This window comes from Heteronotia binoei, chromosome 8 (genome assembly GCF_032191835.1).
Source record: "Heteronotia binoei isolate CCM8104 ecotype False Entrance Well chromosome 8, APGP_CSIRO_Hbin_v1, whole genome shotgun sequence".
NCBI lineage: Eukaryota > Metazoa > Chordata > Lepidosauria > Squamata > Gekkonidae > Heteronotia > Heteronotia binoei.
This window is the reverse complement of record NC_083230.1, coordinates 27112061-27136600: the sequence shown is the minus strand read 5'-3', so window position 1 is coordinate 27136600 and position 24540 is coordinate 27112061. Positions and strand designations below refer to the sequence as shown.

The following is a 24540-nucleotide window of genomic DNA, read 5'->3' as shown; positions in this document are numbered from 1 at the left end:
GTAGACCAGCATATTGGATTATGGTCCGCCCAAACCTTTGGTAGAATCTCAATTTTTTTTGTTATGAGGCCCAAGCTTTGAGAACCCCATAACATGTCTATTCTAGAGAAAGAGTTATGTCTCGCTGAGAAAAATGTATAGTCTCTTACTTCAGGGTTAAACTTTCTCCAAATGTCTTCTAAGTTCTCCTGTTTGATCAACTCAAAGAAAGAATTGGGTAGCTTTCCTTCTTTATCATTCTTCTTTTGGCTTGATCTGTCAATATTATTTTGTATTGTCCCATTAAAATCGCCCATCATCAAGACCTGATCGTATGTCTTTTCATCCAGTTGTTGATTAATGTCTTTAAAGAATTTATCTTTCACTCCGTTGGGCGCGTATAATCCTAATAGTAACGTTTTTTTCACCTCCATTGTCACCTCTACAGCGATATATCTTCCTTCTTTGTCTTTAAATATTAATTTTGGCTCAAGTTGTTCTTTGATATAGAAGACTACCCCTCTTTTCTTTTGTTCTGCTAATGAAAAAAATTCCAGCCCTAAATTTCTATTCCACAAAAATTTACTGTCTTTGCGTTGTATATGAACTTCCTGTAAACAGATTATGTTGCATTTTTGTTTTTTAATCCAATGAAATGTTCTCCTTCTTTTCTGTGGTGAATTTAGTCCATTTATATTCCAAGATAATAGTTTGTACTCCATTATGATGTTGATTTTTTGTTCTCTTCAAAAAAGCTATGCATCTCTTGTTCACTCCTTATTGTGATCCTTTTCCCATGTTGTTCAAATCCAAGACCTTCAGGTATTATCCATCTATATCTTGTGCCCTCTGCACGCAGCTGGTCGGTTAACTTCTTATATTTCTTCCTATCACTGATCACTTGCCTTGGCAGCTCTTTCATTATTTTAATTTTGCTCCCTTCTATGGCCCAAGCTTTTTGGTAACCTTTACTCAAAATTTTTCCTGCCAAATCTTTTGATCTTAGTCTTATAACAATGTCTCTTGGCAGGTCTTTATCCTTCGCATATACTGAGTTGACTCTATAGGCACCATCCAGCATACTCCTAAATTTGTCAGGATCTTCCTCTAAATATTCAGTGATAATGTTCGCCAGTTGGTTGTTAAAATTTAAAACGTATTAGGAGATAATTTGTAAGGGGCCCCCGAGATTTAGAGTGCCTAGGGGTCTCCACAGGGTTTAATCTGGCACTGGCTACATCCTTTTCAGTCCACTGAAGTCAATGGGCTTAGAAGGGTGCACCTTGCTTAATACTGCACCAATGGAGCATTCCTTGGAATGGATTATTGGCTGAAGCATGGACCATATATTAGTTCCAGAAACAAATAAAAAGAAAGTCTCCGAATTACCCATAGAATCATTTCTTTTATTAACAGTAGTATAAAGAGCAAAAAGGTTTATTTCAGATAAGTGAATGGAAAATTCAGTGAAACATCCTCCGCTCAGTTTTCATGGCCTCTATCTGCATTGCAAGTTATTAATAACTTTCCTGGACATAATGGCAACACATTGTCAACCCAAGATAATTACTAACAAAATGTGGGACTGCAGATTTGGACCACTGGTGTTTAACATCATTGGGTTACTGAGAAACAAATGTGATAGTTTGTATGAGTATCTAAAATCCACTCATCCCATCCTTTTTGGTTCTGTCTTTGTCTCCAGGAATAAAAGCCGTATTTATTAATTAGAATGTGCAGTCACTGAAACCTTTGGAGTCTGTTCCAAGCCATAGCTCTTGAATTCAGTAGATAATGTGAAGTAGCCACTACAGTTTCTGCTTGATGATATGCACAATCAATGTGAAAGAGGATTTGTCAGTAGGCAAGTTCCTAAGTGTTAACAGATCCTGAAAACTGGCAACAACTGCTTTTGCTGAGTATAGTCCTCTTTGAGCCAAGGGTGGATAATTTCTCAGTGATGAGAAGGGAACACTTGGCGTTTGAGCTCTGGTTCGCTTTTTGCCTTTCATGCCATTTGGGCCTCCTGACTGAATTTCAGGAGAGAAGAAAGTGAATGCAGCTGCCTCTGCTAATCCGTCACTTGTGGCTCTGCCCCTCTGGGAGGCAGGCAAAGGCAGAGACACACAATCCATGCTGATTAACAGTGAAAGCTAGTAAAGTTACTCTCTAAGCCTGTCTGGTCCATCAGGGCTAGCAGTGTAATTTAGATGATTATCTGGGTGCCCATTAAACCTTGTGACCCACCACTAGTCTGTTTGAAGTCGGCCTGCTTAAACTTGCTAATAGGAACAATAGCAGGATTAGCGGAGAGGTCATGAAATAAGAGAGCAGCAAAAAGAATGACAAAGAGTAGAGGAAAACTTCGTACACAGATGTGTCTGGAATACCGAAATGGGGAGGGAGGTGGGAATCCCAATCATACTAATGTTGAATTGTCAATCAATTACATGAGAAATGAATCCAATCAAGCAGGAGATTTACTGTGTTTCAGCCTCTATGCTTCTGCTTCCTGAACAACACTGGATAGGAGGAATCCTAATCACACTTCCTTAAGAAGCAAGTTCCACTTAAATAAATGGGACTTGCTTTCAACCAAATGTGTTCAGGACAAAGACATCGAGTTTCCCATGGCAAATGAGATGATCCCTCGCCCCATTCTAACTGCATTCCAAATGACTCTTAGCAAACCACCAGAAACCAGACTCTGCTCAAAATTTGTGTAAAGCAGCAGGGAATTATTTTCAAGGAAAACAGAACAAGAAGACGCAGTATTGGAATGGATTGAAAATGTACGCTTGCATGCAAGCCACAAGATCCTTTCTCCGTATGACTTTAAACAGCAAATGCATATTTTTAAAATGAAAGATTATAATGGACTCAAGTGCATCACAAGCAAAACAGCATTTAATGACCTCAATAAAATATAACTTTCTCGATCAGTGCATTGATGACTTGTATCACTGTAAAAGAGAAAAAACGTTTAAGATAAAATGCTCATCTGTGCAAATTAGGAAGAAGATATTATTCTATGGTGGTTTCCAGTTCTGGATTTATCAGGAAAACTGAAATTCTCAGAAAACAAATGAAAGAAGAATAAATAATAATACAAGTATGTGCAAGAAGACCAGATATTAGTGGAGGGAAGAACAGGGGTGCAGACTTTTCAATTGCCCAGGGGGAGGGGCTGGGGCCCAGCCAGAGACATTTGATCCAGTGACATCATAGGGAGGAGCCAGTGACATCACAAGGAGGTGATCTAGCAAATATTTGAGCACCCCTATTACAATATGAAGTGAAAATAAGATGAAATCAGCTCAGTCAGGTGTAATGGGTTGATTTACTCAATTTTGGTTTATAATTTTTGTTGGTTCCTTTTACCAAGAAGAGAAAAGCACTAAGAAGAGAAAAGCATTAAGGAGCCAGTGTGAGGTAGTTGTTAAGTGTGCAGACTCTAATCTGGGAGAACCAGGTTTGATACCCCACTTCTCCACCTGGTATGACCTTGAGTCAGTTATAACTGAGAGTTGTTCTTCCTTTGATCATCCATACACCTACCTCACAGGGCGTCTGTTGTAGGGAGGGGAAGGGAACGGAAATAGTAAACTGCTCTGAGACTCCAAGTGAAGAGGGCAGTATAAATCCAATCTCTTCTTCTTTTTGCTCTGTTAATAAAAGAATGATTCTCTAATCTGGGGGAACTGGGTTTGATTCCCCACTCCTGCACATGGAGCTGCTGGGTGACCTTGGGTCAGTCACAGTTTGTACAGAGCTGTTCCTTCAAGGGCAGTTCTCTGAGAGCTCTCTAATCCCTACCTACCTCACATGATTTCTGTTGTGGGAAGGGAAAGGAAATTGTAAACCACTCTGAGACTCCAACTGAAGAATGGAGTAAAAATCCAATCTCCTTCTTAAACAATAACCTAATCCTAATATATTAAAGCTACACTGTAAGCCCCTCCTTTGATCATCCATACAATGCAATGGCACTGTACCTTTGTTTAGACTAACTAAATATGACAGAGAGTTACTTTTAGAATTCCACAGAATTTTTGCTCAGGTTTGAGTTCTTTTTCTTAAAAAAGGAATGAACCTCTTAAAAAAAAAAAACTGTTGTTGCAAGATACTTGGTTTGGATAACACGCGGAGCTTCTTTGTTAACCAAACACAATATTGAGCCAGAGGTCATGAACAGAAATATATTTATGCAGAAGTTGTTCTGCATGTAGGTCAGATGGTAGTTTTGGGCAGTCACACACAAACTTATGATTGTGGGGAATGCTTTTATCTTTCAATAACCTTGAGATGGAAGCACTCAAGATGACTTATAGTCTTTGAAGGAAAATGCCCTTATTCCAAAGAGCATGGTAACCATGTACAGCATCAATGGAATGGCTTGATGAAATGGTTGGTACAGAGGAGATCTCTGGTATTAGATCTAGTAGCAAGGACACAGACCGCTGAGGACTTTTCCAACACAAAACTCAGGGAACTGAACTGCATACGATGTTTGTTTGTTTGTTTGTTTGTTTATTTATTTATTCTATGATTTATATCCCGCCCTTCCCACAAAGTGGCTCAGGGCGGCTTATTTCAGTAAGATAGGAGAAGTTTGTGCTGAATTATCCTGTGTTTGTTTCTGATACAGTCTGCAACGTTTCTTTTCAAAATGATCTTTGACATTATTATAACATTGTTATCCCTCTTTCTTCCAACATAGTTTTTATCCTTTTCTGTCTCAAAACTCATACTGGAAGCAATGATATTTTGTAAATATAATCTCAAATATGACGTGGAAGTGGCTGTGCTGCAAATTCTCCATAATCTTATCAGGCCAATCACATTCAGGAGTAAATCCTATTGAATTAAATGGGCCTTGCTTCCAGGTAAGTGTGCGCAGAATGACAGCTTAAACAGAATAAAACGCTGTCATGCATACAGATAGACAAACTTATTTAAATATATAAGTACTTCAGTTTTCAGATGACAATAGAAGCAAGATTCTGTAGACAAATATGTGCATCTATTTCCCCATTGGAAAGAGCCCCGTGGCACAGAGTGTTAAAGCTGCAGTACTGCATTCCTAAGCACTACTCACGACCTGAGTTGGATCCCAGTGGAAGCTGGGTTCAGGTAGCCGGCTTGAGGTTTACTCAGCCTTCCATCCTTCCGAGGTGGGTAAAATGAGTACCCAGCTTGCTGGGGGGAAAGTGTAGATGACTGGGGGAAGGCAATGGCTAAACCACCCTGTTATGTATTGAACATAAGCTGTTATGCAGCATGGCGATAGCTACTGAAGGCGACCCCTGGGTCCCCGGATGTAGCTCGCCAGACGCCCCTCCCATCAAGATCAGTGGCGGGAAGTTTGACTGACCAGGATTGGCCTGGCCAGATGAGGGGGCAGGTCCGGGTAATGTATATAAGCAGGACCCGGCCCGCATGTTCTCTCTCTTGTGATGGGCTACTGAATAAACCATGTTGCCTTCAAACCGTCCCGGTTCTCAGTACATTACAGTGGCGACGAAGGTGGGATCCTAGCCAGCCCACTCCAGAGGGGCTTCACGGATCCGGTCGGAGATGAAGAAGGCAATCCGGTAGGAGACCGACATGCCCGCCACCGCGGCCACCATGGCTAACCAGAGCGGAACCACGGGCCGTCTCGAAGAGTTCAACCCCGCTACTCTGGAGAGGTGGGAGACCTACACGGAGCGGGTCGAGTGCTACCTTCAAGCGAACAGGATAACGGAGGATAGCCTAAAGAGAGACGTCCTCCTGAACGTCTGCGGAGAGGCCACGTTTGAGATCGCCAAGAGTCTCTCAGCCCCCGCGAGGATCACGGAGAAGACCTACGAGGAGATAGTCAGGCTCCTTACCGGGCACATCTTGCCCCAACCTTCTCTCGTCGCTCGCTGGTTTCTCTTCCACAAGAGCGACCAAGAGGCGGGGAAGACGGCAGCGGACTACCTGGCTGCTCTCCGCCAAATCGCGGGCAACTGTAGTTTCGAGAGGCTAGAGGAGACCCTAGGGACCGTTTTGCCTGGGGCCTGAGGGACGAAAGACTGCAACAAAAGCTCTTTGCGAGGGAAGAGCTCACCCTCCAGAGCACCTTCAACAAGGCTGTTTCGTTCGAGCAGATCACGAAAACTTTCCCCAACACAAGGGCCGAAGCCATCCATCAGGAAGAGATGGGCCCCAGCCAACCAGACGAAGAGGAAGCCCACCAGCTATACCGCCAAACAGGGTGGGCCTATGAGCAGCCCAGCGACCCCGAGCGACCAAGAGACCAGCCGCCACCAAAAGTGCCAGCTGCGGAGACCAACACGAGAGGCGGGACTGCCCCTACCGCAATGTGGTCTGTCGGAGCTGCGGCAGGATGGGCCACATTGCGAGGGCTTGCCGGACCAAGGCCACCCGCCGCCACCAGTCTACCAACCAGGAATCGACCGGGGACTACTCGACCACCTCGACCAGCGTGCAGATAATGAACTTGCCCGGCGATACCCCCCAAAAGGTCAAAGTCTCGGTCAGGATTGAGGGCAAACCCTGCCTGGTGGAACTGGACTCGAGTTCCTCCATCTCCATAATATCGGAGGAATCCTTGAGGAAGCTGTGCCCATGTGGCTGGCCCAGGCTGCGACCGGCATGCTTCGTGCTAAGGGACTTTAAAAAAAAAACCCATTCAGATTCTGGGATGGGCAACGGTGGGAGTATTACGGTGGGAGTATTACGGGTTTAGGGATAAACTCGACATACTTGTGGTTAAACAGCAGCTCACCACCTTGTTGGGCCTGGCCTGGTTCAGGCCGCTGGGAATAAAGATCGTGGGGGTGCAGCAACTGGGAACGCAGGGATTCTAAAACGTGTGCAGGGAGTTCCCTGAGGTGTTTGACGGGGCCCTGGGGTGCTACAAGGGCCCTCCCATATCCTTACCCCTCGATCCCCACATGCAGAAGCACAGACCATAGTAACCCACAGTGGTGGAATATGAAAAACCACACAACTGGGTTTTTCATATTCCACCACTGTGGCTGGTATCAGACTTTCCTTTCCTTTACAATACTAGTAACCCACAGGGGGGCGTTTAAGGTGCGACAGTTGCAGTTTGGGGTGAGCGTGGCCACGGGGGTGTTTCAGAGCCTGATGGATTCTCTCCTCTAAGGGATCCCTGGGGTGCAACCGTTTTTCAATGACGTTTTGATCGCCGCAGAGGAATTTAGCAACCGGCTGCGAGAAGTACTCCACCGTTTCCAAGAGGCCGGTCTGAAAGTCAAGCGAGAAAAGTGTTCCCTCGGGGTACTGAGGGTAGAGTTCTTGGGTTTGCGGTAGACGCGGCGGGGATCCACCCACCCGACACCGGACCTACAGAGGGAAGGGTGTTAAATAGAGCAGCCTGACCCCCCCCCCTTGGTCCCCCGTAGCTATGGGCCAGGGGGGAAATCTTGGGGTCATAGTAGATAGCTCAATGAAAATATCAACCCAGTATGCTTCAGCAACGAAAAAGGCAAAGTCTATATTTATAATGTCCCTCGATCTATGGGGTGGCCTCATTTGGAATACTATGTGAAATTCTGGTCACTGGATCTTTAAATGGACATTGCAGAGCTGGAAAAAGTACAGAAGAGGGCAACCAAAATGATTAGGAGGTCTGGGACTTTTCAGTTTAAAAAAGTGACAGCTAAGAGGAGACATGATAGAGGTTTATAAAATTATACATAGGGTGGAGAAAGTTGACAAAGAGGACTTTTTCTACCTCTCTCAAAATACTAGAACTTGATGGCATCAAGTGAAGCTGATGGACAGTCATTTTAGGACAGACCAAAGGAAATTGTCAAGAAATGCTACTCTATAGGCATTTTCCAGCCTCGGAGAGGCTTTCCCATCGTCCTTCTTTGGATCAAGACAATTTAACTGCCTCCCAAGGCTTCCACCTTCTGATAGATTTATAAATAACTTATATTACAAATGACTATAACTATATATTTTAACTATCCTACACAGAATTAATGAGGTATTGTAATGTTCCTATAAGACCATTTAAATCAGAGGATAGCTCAGAGAAGGCAGTATTCAATGGTGTGGTCCTAAGCATATGTATCCTTTGAAGTCATTGAATTAAATTACCTTAGATGAGTATAGCTCTGCTTTGTATTGCTCTGTAAGTCTTAGATACCATGTAATCCTCAAAGGTCCAATATATAAAAAGTTATATTTACATATAATTTTATCCAAAGCAAGAGGGCTCCTTTTCTCTGATGGGCTAAAGCCTACTTATGCTGTGTTCTCACCAACCAGCTATTTACATGTGCCTTATTAATCCTCCCGAAGCAAAATGAAACATATGGCTTAATACGGCACAACTGGGTTTTTCATATTCCACCACTGTGGCTGGTATCAGACTTTCCTTTCCTTTACAATACTAGTAAAATTAAAAACATCAAAGCGCTCGGGCTTGGATCTGTTCTGGCCACATTTGCGTGCAGACTGTAAACATGAACAAAGGGAAATGCCTGCTGTTGACTAATGAATCAAGTATGTTGTTCGTTAGTATTATTCCCTCAACACATATGTAACCTCCACCTTTGCATGAAGGGCTGGAACATAATTGGGTTTGTGGCATTGTCTAGGAGAACAGCCTCGGAGCAGTCTGATCCTATTCATGTTTTTGATGTCGTATGTACTTCATCTCCAACTTTTAACAAAACGTATTAAGTTCAAAGGAAATATTCCAGATGCTAACATCCCAGAGGAGTAACCCAAATATCCATTGAACTGGATGCACAGGAGCTCACCAAAAGAACACATTTCTTTAATTATGTGTGGTTGTTATGCAGCAAGCATTTCCCCAAATGTTGAATTAGAATGCTTCATAATGAGATTCTGTAACTTACTGACTTAGCAGACTGTGGAACATGGGGTGTTTTTACATTCAGTTTGATCCAGAGTTTTTGTGTCTTCAAATCGCCTGCCACTGTTCCGCTTTAATTATTTTCCTTTTACATTTAAGAGTTTCAATTTGGGAGGGGGGGAGGGTGTCTCTGATCAGAGGGCAGCTGGAATATCAGTGTTTAGTTAAATGTATATGATTGCTTGGAAATCGTGTCAACACTGCAGAAACAATACAAATTTAAATTACTAGATGAGGCAAGCAATGATAAGTAAAAATTTGAAGTGCTGTCAGTTCTCATGCAAATTACTGCACCTTGTGGTGGCTTTTGAAGAAGCCTTTTAAAACGCACGAAAACTTCTGCAATACAAGGTTGAAACGCCTGTAGAGAAAAGACCAGATCAAAACTAGTGTGGAGAAAAACATTGCAGGAGCGGCTCAGAAACTCATCTCATTGAAACAAATGTAGATGCTTCGGGCAGCAACGATGCAAAACAGGTGTGAGAACGTTAGGTAATGTAAAAGGTGAGTTTCCAATGTGATGATAGAGAGTCGCAAACTGCCAGTGTAAAAACACCCATTGCTGACTTTTAAAAGGGGGCTGAAGTCATTGCAATGCAGATTGCTACCACCAAGGTGCTAGAAGCCTGCTCAAGTATGGTAAGAATCATCAGTGTATGAATGAAAAATAAAAGTGCACAAATATCTTAATATAATTAATAAGTATGACCTAATAAATAGTAAACTCCTGCTTGTTTCCCAGAAGCTTCTGTGGCTGGCTTTGCACTGATATTAAGTAGCATAAATATATCTTGTTCTGCCAGGGTCACACCCTGCGTGGCCCTCTGCAGTTTACTCTTCAGAAAGCATAAGATGCTACTTTGTGGATATGGCTATTTTTTATGATTTTATTGTATTGGTTGTTTTAAAAAAAATATCTTATGAGCTACTGTGAGCAGGACTCTGAATAGACAGCATATACGTTTTTCAAATAAATGCAAAAATGTTCTCATTTATATTACACATGTCCTCATCCCCTCCAAACATTTTGCATACTTGTTTACTGTCTATTATTGTGTATTGCAAACCACAATTATGAATTTTCAAGAATATGCAAGTATAAGAAGAAGAAGAAGAAATTGGATTTATATCTCGCCCTCCACTCCGAAAAGTCTCAGAGCGGCTCACAATCTCCTTTACCTTCCTCCCCCACAACAGACACCCTGTGAGGTGGGTGGGGCTGGAGAGGGCTCTCACAGCAGCTGCCCTTTCAAGGACAACCTCTGCCAGAGCTATAGCTGACCCAAGGCCATTCCAGCAGGTGCAAGTGGAGGAGTGGGGAATCAAACCCGGTTCTTCCAGATAAGAGTCCGCACACTTAACCACTACACCAACTGGCTCTCAATTTCTCAGTATAGAAAATTGGTAGTGTCTTAATCATGGCAAATATTTGGAAAACACCTTGACCATGCCCAGCAAGGCTACTTACTGCCTACCTCATCTACTCAAGAATACCTCATCCTTTTAAAAATGCACTACTTTAAAATAATTATTTTTCTTTTATTCCTTTATTGTCATGTTCTTAGTTTTTGTAGTGCTGGGGCTCATGTCTATTTTCATATTTATTTCCCTTTGAAAAGGGGGCAAATAGCATACAGTTTAAATGTCCTCACAATTTTGGAATGTCTGTTTGTCTTTTGATGAGGATTTTGTGAGATAATCATGAAAAATCCAAAATGTGATTGGAACACATATTCATTCAAACACGTTCTGAGGTGCCAAAATGCCAAAAGGAGTTAAATAGCCACCTTGCTGACTGTAGTGGTATTTGCTTCTCATTTGCTACGTTACATTAATCATTTTGATGGAGTGGAGCTAATACATCTGCTCATAATGTATTTCCTTGTGAAAACAATTTTGCTCTTTTATGAGCTCACTCTGACTAATTTTTTTTTTTTATCACTCTTCATCGTACTTGGGCTGTGTAAAAAACTAAGGTTGACTAAAGACACTGAAATGACTTCATGACCAATGCAGATCTGTTTTTTGTTCTAAAAATACAATTAGTTGCAGATGTTGTGATGAAAATCTTGGTAATTTCATTCTGTCCTTGACTAGGGTTGTACAGACACAATTCAAGAGTACAAGTAATAATAACGTTTCTCTAATCTTTAGATATAACTAGCATGCCAGACTGGCTTGGAAACCTTGGTTATTAGGCTCTGAAGAGACAGAGAATGATATCCCCGAGCCCAATATACTGAGAGTAGAATCAGGGGGCTCTTTCACACATATTAAATAATGCCATTTCAATCCACTTCAGCAATCATTTGCAAGAGGATTTTGTCATTTCAGACAGTAAAATCCAGTTGCAAAGTGCACTGTAAGTGAATTGAATGTGTTTTATTTAAACCAGTTTCGCACTAGGGCTTGTTCCGGGTAGAGAGCCCTTTTGCCTCCAGGGCTTCTCTCCATTTTTGCACAAGTTGCGCCAGAGCTGTGAGTTGGCATGCCACTTTTCTGCAGCAAGCAGAAACTGCTTGTCAGCGGATCTCGCTTGCTGTGGAATAGCAGCGTGTCAACTCGCAGCTCCAGGGCAACTCCAGGGAGAAAACAGAGAGAAGCCCTGGGAACAAAAGGGCTCTCCACCTGGAACAAGCCTAGTGTGAAACCGGTCTTAGTGTGTGCGGAAGTGCCAAGGGTACAGACATAACTAGCATGCCAGACTGGAAAACTCTCAGAACTACAGCTGATCTCCAGACTACAGATATCAGTTGCCCTGGAGGAAATGGCAGCTTTGGAGGGTGGCCTCTGCTTTTTTTATGAAGAGTTTTGTTCAGACATTCCATTAACCATCTTCACCCTGCACTCACCTAATGGTTGTTCGCTTAGATTATTGCTGCGTGGCAACTACAGAGTGGGTGGTCAGGCAGCTGTTTTTTGTAATTTGTCTTCTGCGCATACACATAAGCGTGACCGAAGCACAGGCTCCTTTTTGACAGCTCTGTAATCCCTCCACCAAGTACTACGATCATTGGTTCCTATACAACTGTATTTCCTCACCAGAAATCACTCCCTTTCCCACCTGATTTTACTCCCTTTCCCACTCGTTTCATAGTGAAGTTCCCCCTTTTTCTCTCTCATACAGCTTTCCCACCAGAGCAATATTATGAAGTGGCTTGGAGTAAAATTCTGGTGGTGGAATTCTGGCCTCCAATACAGGAACCTAAATAAGGACTCTTTTCAGTGCTGTCCTGCCCCAAGAAATGGCAGAAAAGGATGCTTTTTCTTGAAATTCTCACTCTAAAACAATCCCCCAGGGGGGTTCTCAATCCTGATGGAATATTTGAGCACTGAAATGAGCAAGTGGTGATATTCCACCTCGGCTCAAATATTCAGTTATTTGCACATCGTTAACTTACTAAAAAGAAAAAGGAGCAAAAATGGAAGGGAAAGTTCAGATTTCCCAAACAGCTTGAGATCATAGACTTCAGACATCTGGAAATACAGGGTGAAACCAGAAACATGTGTAAAGATGAGACTTTTCTCAGTGTAAAAACCCCCTCAAATTGTAGAGAGGTGAGAACAGGGAGCTGATGACTGTGGGACGGGATAGGGACGATTCTGTCTGATCGTGCATTTTAAATCTGGAAGGGAACAGCAATGATGTCAGATCAAATAGCTTGTATGATTGCAGCCTCCTTGTCATTTCCCTGTTCACCTAGGGTGTTTTCGCACTCACGTTTTACTGGCGCCACGACCCTCCTGACGCCGGCGAATCTGCATGGATTTCGCAACAGAAGCGCCGGCGCTCCCAGAAGCGCCGGCGCTTTCCGTCGCTAAGCCAGCGCAAACGTTTTCCTGCATCTTTGCGATTTCCGTTTGCGCTGGCTTAGCGACGGAAGTAGCCGGCGCTTCTGGGAGCGCCGGAGCTTCTGGTGCGAAAGCCATGCAGATTCGCCGGCGTCAGGATGGTCGTGGCGCCAGTAAAACGTGAGTGCGAAAACGGCCCTAGTGTTGTTTCTCTTTTTAGAATTTTTAGTAATAAATTAGATCCTCCTTAAATAAGCACTGATTAGCAGTGTCCTTTACTGCTCATATTGAACCTTTATCCAAATGTTTTCCAATGGTACTGTTCCTGATTTTGTCAGTTCTTCTAAATCCTCTTTGGAAAAAGTGATTGTGTGCATGTGTGTTGTTTTAAGTTATGCCAGGGTAAGAATCACTATCAAGAAGGTCTGGGCAATTTAAGATAATACTAGCAGCTGCCACGCATTCTTACTACCGCTATATAACTTGTTGTTGTTCAGTCGCACAGTCGAGTCCAACTCTTTGCAACCCCATGGACAAAGTCACTCCAGGTCCTCCTGTCTTCCACCATCCTCCGAAGTCTGCTCAAATTCACATTTGTTGCATCAGTAACACTGTCCAGCCATCTCATCTTTTGCCGTCCCCTTCTTCTTTTGCCTTCTGTCTTTCCTAGCATCAGGATCTTCTTCAGGGAGTGCTCCCTTCTCATTTGGTGGCCAAAGTATTTGAGCTTCAGCATCTGGCCTTCCAGGGAACAGTTTGGGTTGATTTCCCATAGGACTGACTGATTTGATCTTCTTGCAGTCCAAGGGGCTCTCAAGAGTCTTCTCTAGCACCACATCTCAAAAGCATCTATTCTTCTGAGCTCGGCCTTCCTTATGGTCCAGCTCTCACAGCCTTACATTACTACTAGGAATACCATCGCTTTGACTATACGGACTTTTGTTGGCAGGGTGATATCTCTACTTTTTATTATACTGCCCAGGTTTGCCATAGCTGTCCTCCCAAGGAGCAAACGTCTTTTAATTTCATGGCTACAGTCACCAACTGCAGAGATCTTGGATCCCATAAATGTGAAGTCTGTCACGACTTCCATGTCTTCTCCTTCTATTTGCCAAGGTTTGATGGGGCTGGATGCCATGATCTTAGTTTTTTTGATGTTGAGTTTCAAGCCTACTTTTGTGCTCTCCTCTTTCACCCTCAACAAGAGATTCTTTAGGTCCTCCTCACTTTCTGCCATTACAGTAGAGTCATCTGCATATCTGAGGTTGTTAATGTTTTTCCCGGCAATCTTATTTCCAGCTTGTGCTTCATCCAGGCCAGCATTCCGCATTATGTACTCTGCATATAAATAAGCAGGGTGACAATATACATCCTTGTCGAACTCCTTTTCCTATTCTAAACCAAACAGTTGTTCCATATCCCGTTCTGACAGTTGCTTCTTGACCCTTATACAGGTTTCTCAGGAGACATGTGAGGTGGTCTGGTACTCCCACCTCTTTAAGGACTTGCCACAGTTTATTGTGGTCTGCACAATCAAAGGCTTTAGCATAGTCAATGAAGCAGAAATAGACGTTTTTCTGATATTCCCGTGCTTTCTCCATAATCCATCGAATGTTGGCAATTTGATCTCTAGTTCCTCTATCTCTCCGAAACCCAACTTGAACCTCTGGTAGTTCCTGATCTACATACTGCTGAAGCCTAGCTTATAGGATCTTTAACATGATCTTGCTGGCATGTGAAATGAGTACAATGGTGCGATAGTTTGAACATTCCTTGGCATTACCCTTCTTTGGGAATGGAATATAAACTGATCTTTTCCAATTCTGTGGCCACTGTTGTGTTTTCCAAATTTGTTGACATAATATGTGCATCACTTTAACAGCATAATCTTTTAGGACTTTGAATAGCTCAACTGGGATACCATCATCTCCACTCGCTTTGTTGTTAGTAATGCTTTCTAAAGCCCATTTGACTTCACACTCCAGGATGTCTGGCTCAAGGTCATCGATTTCACTGTCATGGTTGTCTGGGACATTGAGATCCTTCTTGTATAATTCTTCTGTGTATTCTTGCCACCTCTTCCTGATTTCTTCTGCTTCTGTTAGGTCCCTACCATTTTTGTCCATTTCCTTCTCCAGTGGATCGCATTTTGTCTGGGTTCTCAGCTGTGGCCTGTCCATCTTGGGTGGCCCTGCATAGCATAGCCCACAGCCTCACTGAATTGTGTAAGCCCTCTCGCCACATCAAGGCAGCAATCCGTTTACTAAGAAACAATTACTAAGAAGCAGCAAAAGAAGCACATAGCATTTCCATCCCAAGAAATATTTCCCTAATCTAGCTCATTACATTGAGTCTTTTACGATGCCATGTGCTTCTTGATTCTTTTTGGTCATATTCTGTCTTGAGGAACTTGTCTTGGATTGACCTATAGGATGCTGATGTTGTTTAGACATTTGAACCACTGAAAACAATTATATGGAGGTTAACCCCCACCACACACACACACTGTTTTTGGCTTCCATTCTATTTCACTCATTTATGGAAGTATAGTTGCAATCATGTTAGGAGCCCTAAAATTATTTGCTTGCCTTTTCCATACCGTCTTCTGTATGGGTAACCCTTTGCTTCAGTAGAGCCATTTTTAAATGACCTTTATAAATGCTACCAGAAATAAGAGTAACTCTTCTTGAATCCAAATTCCTATGTAGTTAAGTCAAAGTTCTTTCAATTACTTGTTAGAGTTCTACTAAAATATATTGTCATAATCCAGCGGATGACACACTTGAATATGTTCTTGAGACTTGATAGTATCTTTTCTGCATACTTTCCACACTAATCCATCCTGACCCCAGTGCTTTATAAAATAATCTGGGGATGAGCAGGCCCTGAAATCGGGCATATCATTTGCTTATTCTTCAGAACATAATTAAGCATAAATTCTAATCCTTCCAGTTGTGTAAATGCACATTTTAGAACCAAACTGAGCCTGTTGTGCAATTATCCAAATTGTACGAAGTTTACTGATGTAATGTTTTTCACTGCAACTTGAAATGCATATGCTAAACTTAATTTCTTTTGAAATCAGCTGAGCCATCTCAAAGTTTCCTTAATGATTGACCCGAAGAAATAAATATCCTTTGTTTGCCTCTCATCCTGAGAGTGCCTGATACTTCTGTGAAGTTTCATGAACTTTCATCTTTGGATAAAGCAATAGGGTTATGGCAGCACCGCAAGTACCTTTAAGGAACCTGTTGAATCCACACATTGTTAATAAAATCCTTTGGGTATCTTATGTAAAGTAAATGTGTGTGGCTGACCTTTGTCCAATCCATTTTACAAGGCAATATTAAAACTGGCTTTGATCGTAAAGCACTGGCCCTCCCTTGTGTACTGCATATTTTCTGCATTCATCCTCCTCAGGAGATTGGAACTCAGATATTCTTTTTAAAATGGTTTTTTTTTTTTTGGGGGGGGGGGGGGGGGTTGTAAGCAAATTTTCACAAATGCCCTCTTAATAATGATGTTGAACCATAATACATTTGAAAGCAAAGATTATTGCACATTTCTGAAAAGCCTGCACTGTTCACTAGAAATGAAAAAAAAAAAAATCCCTAAGTTATTTTGTGGCACTTTGTTGACAGCAGTTGCAGTTTGTTCAGGAATTTGGAATTTTCCTGCGAAGCCTTGTGCAAATTGTTATGTCGCATGGTAGAAGCTTTTGATAATACTACTGGTGTCAGTAACACTCTTGGAATTATGGGCTCAGTTTTCCACAGAAACGACAGTCTACATCACATTGTAGCATTCTCCTATCCATATAATTCTGAAAAGACAGAGAACAAAATTTCACTGGGCCAAATCTCAACTGGAAGAGTGTTGCTAAAAACCTTATGAATTTTGCATTGCAACATAAAATATTTCAGTTATGCTGTTCCATTAGCATACTGCTTCAAACGGGTGAAAATGTTTGAATTATCCCTATCCTCTCAAATTAGTCTTTACATTAAAGCTTTGCTTAGGAAACCAATAGAGTTGTCCCTTTTGTTTTGGGGAAATCTTGGATCACCTTTCCAAAAGTCCGGTGCCTTGGCTGCTTTCATCGTCTTGAGAAGAACTTTATAAATCACAAAGAAAGGTTGTCTTTGTTTTATAATTGGTCCATTGGCAATTTAATTTAGCAAAAACATTATGACTGGATACACAGAATGGACCTTGATATAAAATTGTTTTGTTGAAAAACTAGGGAATACCCACACTTAATTTTGGAAATGATTCAAGGTCAAAATAGATTATATGTTTGATATCTGTGACTGGATCTCCTGTCTCATTAAAGTACTCTAAAAAGCAGCTGGGGTGAGGGAGTTTCTTCCCTTCCAGGTCCTTTTACGATGGAAGTGCTATTTGTCCCAGCAGAGAAGAACATACAGGGAAAGAACACCATTAGCTGATATATTACTATAATCTGAAAAAAGACAAAGGGGAGAAAGAGGTTTAAAACTGACCATCACCATAGACTCAATCCAAAGTAGACCTTTCCCTTCCTCCAAGACTGCTGTTCTGTGTATAGAAGTTTAATAAGATGGCTAAGCCATTTCTGGGTAAGGTAATTGAGAAAGCAGTGGTGAAGCAGTTCCAAGCTTTCCTGGAGGATACATGTCCCCTTGACGCATTCCAATCCGGCTTCCGCCCTGGTCATGGAACAGAGACTGTTCTGGTCGCTCTCACAGATGATCTCAGAAGGCATCTGGATCAAGGCAGGTCAGTTCTGCTGCTGCTTTTAGATCTATCAGCAGCATTTGACATGGCCAATTATGATCTAATGACCCACCACCTTGCCAACATTGGAGTTCAGGGGGTTGCCTTACAGTGGTTCTCTTCCTTTCTCCATGATCAGGGACAAAGGGTGGTGCTTGGCAAGTAGACATCCTCTTGAATGTGGTGTGCCTCAGGGAACTATAATCTCACCCATGATGTTTAACACCTATATGCTTCCCCCTTGCCCAGATTGCTCGAGGTTATGGGCTGGGTTGTCACCAGTATGCAGACGACACGCAGCTCTATCTGTTGATGCATAGCCATTCAGACTCCACCCCAGATTATCTGACCAGGGCCTTAGAAGTTGTGGGTGGATGGTTGCAGTTATGTCGGCTGAAGCTTAATCCAGCTAAGACGGAGGTCTTGTACTTGAGCCATGGGGGGTTAGAGTCAGGCATCCGACTCACAACCCTGGATGGTGCACCTCTTGTGCCGGTCCAGAAGGTGAAGAGCCTGGAAGTGATACTGGATGCCTCACTTTCCATGGAGGCCCAGATCACAGCGGTTGTACAATCTGCCTTTTACTATCTTCCAATACAATGAATCAGCAACAAAAAGGGGGAAGCCAGCTTGTGGGCACAGGCATGAAAAGTGGAAAGAACCACTGACTATGACCACTAAGTATCACTCATGTACCTTAAGAACATAAGAAGCCAATTTATTCTATACAGAAATCCAGTCCCTGTCTTCTCCGGTGTGTGGTCAGAACCAAAAGAAATATTAAAGCAATCCAATATATGAAAGCACAATAAGGTACAGTCCCAACTTCCAATAGTCTCACTTCAATTATTTCTGATGTGCTAATGTACAACTTGATGTGCACTTCTGAGAAAAGTGGACCATGTAGAGTATTGAAAATGACGCGTTCTCCTGATGAGAAATGTCACGTTTTGAGTGGCTCTTTTTCAAACCTGATAGGCTGATGATGGAACTGAATACAAAACCAAAAAGCATACAGTAGTGGCAACAAGGAATATGACACAGTATACAAATTTACACAAATCACACAATGTATGGAAGGCTCCCCCCGATCTCAGCAGTGTATTCTATGTAGGAACCAATTCATGCAATCCTGAGGGATCATGGATCCTTGTCCGCTGAACGTCACACCATAATTTGATTTGATTTATTAGATTTATATCCCGCTCTCCACGCCGATGCAGGCTCAGGGTGGCTCACAACAATAAAATAAATCATAATAACAGTCCAATTCAATCAGTTAAACATTTAAACAATTCATCGGATCAACAGTACAGGCAATTAAAACAATGTTGGTGCTAATATCATTTAGTTTCTGATGGCATTCAGTGTTCTTAGGTATCCTTTTATGCTACTATATCAGCAATTCAATTAAAGGCAAGCTTACATAATGTTGTCTTGCAGGCCTTGCGGAACTGGGCAAGATTCTGCAAGGCTCTAACTTCCTCTGGCAGTTGGTTCCACCAACAGGGGGCAGTGATTGAGAAGGCTCTTTCCTTGGTGGTTTTCAATCTTGCCTCCCTCGGCCCGGGGATCAATAGTAGGTTCTGCATTCCAAATCTGAGTACCCTCTGGGGAACATGTGAGAGACAGTCCCTAAGGTAGACAGGTCCTTAACCATATAGGGCTAAAGGTAGTGACCAGCACCTCGTAGCGAATCTGGTATACTACCGGCAGCCAGTGCAGCTCCTGCAGCCCCAGCTGTATCTGCTCCCACATGGAAAGTCCCAATACCAGCCTGGCTGCTGCATTCTGCACCAGCTGCAGTTTCCGAATTCAAGACAAGGGCAGCCCCATGTAGAGGGCATTACAGTAGTCCAATCTTGAGGTGACCATATTCGCCCTGAGCCTGCTCACGGGAAAGGGTGGAATACAAATTAACAAAAATAAATGTTAAAACAAATTGATATAGGACAGTAGAAACCAGAAAACAACAATATAGATTTGAAATAACTTCCCTGTCCCATTCTCCTTTTAAAGCCTCCTATGTCCTATGAAGAAAGGTTGAAGAAGCTGGGTATGTTTAGCCTGAAGTGGAGATAATTGAGAGGTTATACAATCACCATCAAGTACTTGAAAGGCTGTCATATAGAGGATGGTGTGGAGTTGTTTTCTGTTGCCCCAGAAGGTTGGACCAGAACCAACAGGTTGAAATTAAATCAAAAGAATTTCCGGCTAAACATTAGGAAGAACTTCCTGACGATTAGGCCCTGTTCAGACGCACAGTATAATCAGGTGTCGCTGCTGTTTCCTTCTGGATTTAAAGTGGCTGATCAGACAGCAACATCTGCCTCCCGGTATTAACTCGTGGTAGCCCCACCCCTATCCTTCCCGGAACCAGATTATTTTGTTACCTGCTCCTTTGTGGTGTTTTTTGAGTTCTCTGGTTTCAGCTCATAGTTTTCTCCATCTGGATAGTTCTGCTGTGATATTAACCAACTTCCGGATGTCTGAAGGCTGTCCCAGAGCAAAAGGAGCCTCAGACATCCAGTTTACGGTTGCCATATTTTTTACTAATTAGCGAAATGCGCATAACCGCATAACCACTTAATGTTTTAACCTATGCACATGCGCATAATGCGTGCATGCGCATAATAATGGAGGGGGAGAAGAACTGCATGGTGCCGTCATGTGGACGGCAGAAGACGGTTTCACTGCAGAGTGATTCAAATTGCAGTATGGCAGTCTGATCGATAATATCCGGGGCAAAGCTATTCGGAACAGATTTAACACGGAATTTAACACGGACTCGACATGCTGTGTGAACAGGGCCTTAGAGTGGTTTCTCAGTAGAACAGGCTTTCTTGTGAGGTGGTGGGATCTCCTCCTGTGGAGGTTTTTAAACAGAGGTTAGATGGCCATCTGACAGCGATGCTGATTTTGTGAATTAGACAGATCATGAGAAGGAGGGCAGAAAGAACAATGCTTAGTTCTTGTGGCCGCTTCCTATACACCCAAAGAAATGCTGATTGACACGTTGGGGTCAGTCAGCAATTTTTCTCCAGGATAGATTGGCAAGAGATCCTGGAGGTTTTTGCCATCTTCTGGGCATGGAGCAGGAGTCACTGGGGATGTATGTGTGGAAGGAAGGTATATGTGAATTTCCTGCACTGTGTAGGGAGTTGGGCTAGATGACCCTGGAGGTGCTTTCCAATTCTATGATTCTATTTTGTCCAGCATACTTTCTGTGTGCTTAAGTAACTGCTGCATATTAATCAACCTCATGTTCATATTTTAAATCAGGATTGTGGTTCACTGATTCATCCTAAGGAATCCTGTGGGTTGCAACCTCTGTCTGCTGAATACCTATCAGCCATTTCACAGCCACAGTTGAAAACTTGTGAAACAGGGGATACACAAGGTTTGTGCCTGATACATTTTCTACATCTTTGAAAATATGTTCTATTTCAACTAGGATGGAGATTCTTGACTCTGTTGCAGGCACTGTGTTAAATTAAAAAAAAACAACCAGATCTCATAATCTTAATATTCTTAAGATGTGACAATATTAAGTCAAAACTTATGTGTGCTTCTTTCACAACATAATGCAAATGGCACGTATAATTATATTTTAATACTGCATTTACTGAGCTTAGATAATCTCTCCTACCATCAAAATCAGTATACTTGTAACGGTGTTAAAGATCTGTGAATAACTTGAGTAGTAAATACGTGAAATAAAGAGTAGTACATGTAGACAGACAAGTACCTAGTGAAAGAAGCTTTAATGTTATGGAGGAGGCCCTACCTTTACTTAGTGTCAGGCTGAGAAAGACAAAATCAGAAATAGGAAGGGAAAGGGTCTTTCCAGCTTTTTTGCTTCAGCCTTTGGCTACTACAGTGGCAAAACCCTAGCATCTTGAGAAGAAGAAGAAGATATTGGATTTATATCCTGCCCTCCACTCTGAAGAGTCTCAGAGCGGCTCACAATCTTCTTTACCTTCCTCCCCCACAACAGACACCCTGTGAGGTAGATGAAGATATTGGATTTATATCCCGCCCTCCACTCCGAAGAGTCTCAGAGCGGCTCACAATCTCCTTTACCTTCCCCCCCCCCACCAAAGAGAGTTCTCTCAGAAGTTGCCCTTTCAAGGATAAGCTCTGTGATAGCTATGGCTGACCCAAGGCCATTCCAGCAGATGCAAGTGCAGGAGTTGGGAATCAAACCCAGATAAGAGTCCGCACGCTTAACCACTACACCAAACTGGCTTTCCGGTTGAGGAACCGTCAGGTAAAATGAAAGAGCCTTAATGAAATGCATGTGTCTCACTCACTGACACCTTTATTTTAGTCCTCTCCACTAGTACTTATAAGCCACAACCAGAGAATGCTGTACGTTCTTTGCTGCCAGAGGACTATTGCAACACTGGTAGAAGGTGGACCCCACTGTCTTGAGCAACACATGCTTTGGTCTGCTGGCAGGTGGTAGAGCCATGCTTCCCATGACTGCATAACAAGTTGAAAAGCTCTTTCTATCTCTTCTTTTGAGACAAGGACCATGCCTTGGGTCATGGGTTCTCAGCTGCAATAGTTATGGTCCATAAGGATGGAATTAAAGAGCTAGACCTTTTTCGCACACGGCTTACCTCTCAGTCACAATCCTGTTCCCTCCGCAGCATCTGTCGGATTTCCCATTATCTGTGCCAGAGTTACAGGAAGTGCTGCGGCTTTTGCGTAGCAAACGTAAACTGGGTTTTAGCGGTTTACGTTTGCTACGCAAAAGCTGCAGCACTTCCTGTAACTTCGGCGCAGATAGTGGGAAATCCAACCAGACGCTGCGGAGGGAACAGGATTGTGACTGCGAGGTGAGCTGTGTGCGAAAACGGTTAAAGTCTTTTCTGAGCTATCAGGGTGATGCTAACTGTCCCAGGAGTAAAGATGAGACAAACATTGTTCGTATCATTTTGATTTACTGGATTTTGAAACCGGCTTCCGAAGAGGCTACATGGTTTTGGCAGTGAGTTTACCTTTTAAAGCATCACTCACTTCTAGGGCAACAAAATTTATTTGTATGCTTACAAGCTGTTCAAAAAGAAAGTAATCACTACTTCACTTTCTTTTTTCAGTTAGTGGAACATCAATTTCTCCACAACCAAAAAAGTCCTGTGTGGAATAAAAAAAAAAGCCCTGTGTGGAACAATGGTGATGTCAGGTTGTGTGGCCTAATATGCAAATGAGTTCCTGCTGGGCTTTTTCTACAAAAAGGCCCTGGGTATAATTGTGCTTAGGATAGAACTGTAGCAGTCTTACGTCTTCTTCATTTTTTACTATGAAGTCTACCATAGCCAGTAATGTCCTACTCCAGCTAAGCTGCACTGAGATGAGAGAACAAATAATATTGGGCGTTTTCGCACTGACCTTCAAGTGGCGCGACCACCCTCTTCACACCGGAGGATCTGCCCGGATTTCGCACAAGAAGCGCTGGCGCACCCAAAAGAGCCGGCTACTTCCGTCGCGAAACCCGCTCAAATGTTTTCCTGCTTCTTGGCAGTTTCCGTTTGAGCGGGTTTCGCGACGGAAGTAGCCGGCTCTTTTGGGTGCGCCGGCGCTTCTTGTGCGAAATCCGGGCAGATCCTCCGGTGTGAAGAGGGTGGTCGCGCTACTTGAAGGTCAGTGCGAAAACGCCCATTCTTATAAATATTGAGGGGTTTTGTTCCTGTTGCCAACATTAAAAAAAGAACTCTCCAACCCCAAACCTTCAGCAATAACCCTCTTAATCCTTTATTCTCATGATGGTAAGAGATGTTATTCAGAAATGGCAACATCACTGCAATGTTGGGCTCATTCAACAGAGATTCTTTCAAGGCAGTGGTATCTCCTGATGACTGCTACATGACAGCAAGGATGAACAGAGATTCTGGTAGAGTAAACAAGGCAATATGTAGTTGGAGACCAGATTGCTCTCATCCATACGATGAACTGAGATATGGTGGAGGCATCCAGGCAAGAGGGCTATGGAAGGGTCTCTTGAATCATGGCCTTTCTGGAGATAAAGGGGGGCCCTTCACAAGAGTTAGGTAGTTGGGGCCCCTTGGTATCTCCATTTCACCAGCACTGTGTGTCTGTCCACTACTTGATAAGCCGTTACTTACTTCTTAGTAAAATATATAAACCATTTTCATTGTTTCTGAATCTCAAACATTAAGATGATGTAAACTGTTATGAACATTCTGTATATGACATTTGATCTGCAACTCATTCACAAGTTTAAGTCATCAATTTAGGCAGCATATATATGTTATTGTATCAACTGTCCTTTCAGTGCTTTTATTTTTTTCTGCATTCTACACTGAGGAATAGTCTCCAGCAGTGTTCCCTCTAAGCTCAGTTAGCATGAGCTAGTTCACAGATTTTTAGCTTCCAGCTCGCACAGTTTTGTCTTAGCTAGGCTTCCCAACCCTCCCGCCCTGGCGGGGGACCCCAGGGTTTCCACCCTCTTCCCCTGCTCCCCAAAAAAACAGAAGCAGGGAGAGGGGGGGAAACGGCGCCAGGGAGCATGGCGAGCTGCCCGATCCTGGGTGCCACGCCGCTGCCGCCCCCTCCCTGCCCACCGCAGCTGCTTCTCCGAGATGGACCCAAGCTGAGCCCCTCTCAGAGGAGCAGCCAAGAGCAGCGCAGGTAAAACCAGAGAAGGGGAGGGTGAGGCAGGCCAGGAGTATGGTGAGCCATGAATCCAGGCCCTTCTAGGACCCGGACTTGCGGCTCGCCATGCCCTGGCCCGCCTCCACCCCCCCTCCGCTTCCACCCCAGAGGCAGAGCGGGCGAGGCTGCCGCGCCGCTGCCGCCTCTTCTCTGCTTGCCATGGCTGCTCCTCTGAGATGGGCTCAGCTTGAGCCCATCTCGGAGGAGCAGCCACGGCGAGCGGAGAAGGGGCAGCAGCTGCGGGGCGGCTCGCCATGCTCCCCGGCGCCGTTTCCCCCCTAGCTCCACCCCAGTGTCTCCTGGCTCCACCCCCAAAGTCCCCATATATTTCTGGGGTTGGACTTGGCAACCCTAGTCTTAGCTTAGGAAGGATGACCCCAGAGCACAATAATTTATGCAGTAGCTCAAAACTTTAACACCAGGAGCTC

The 24540-nt window shown here is 43.3% G+C and overlaps 1 protein-coding gene across 2 annotated transcripts in view; it reads left to right on the top strand.

The window, feature by feature from the left end:
* Positions 1-24540, top strand: part of CPED1 (cadherin like and PC-esterase domain containing 1) — a 190741-nt gene that overhangs the window by 133277 nt on the left and 32924 nt on the right. For both annotated transcript variants that reach the window (XR_009555726.1, XM_060244835.1), the window contains exon 17: positions 20714-20831. Coding sequence is in view for 1 of the 2 variants with exons in the window: in XM_060244835.1 (XP_060100818.1) it covers positions 20714-20831 (118 nt within the window). In the remaining variant the exon portion in view is untranslated. The remainder of the gene's footprint in view (positions 1-20713; positions 20832-24540) is intronic.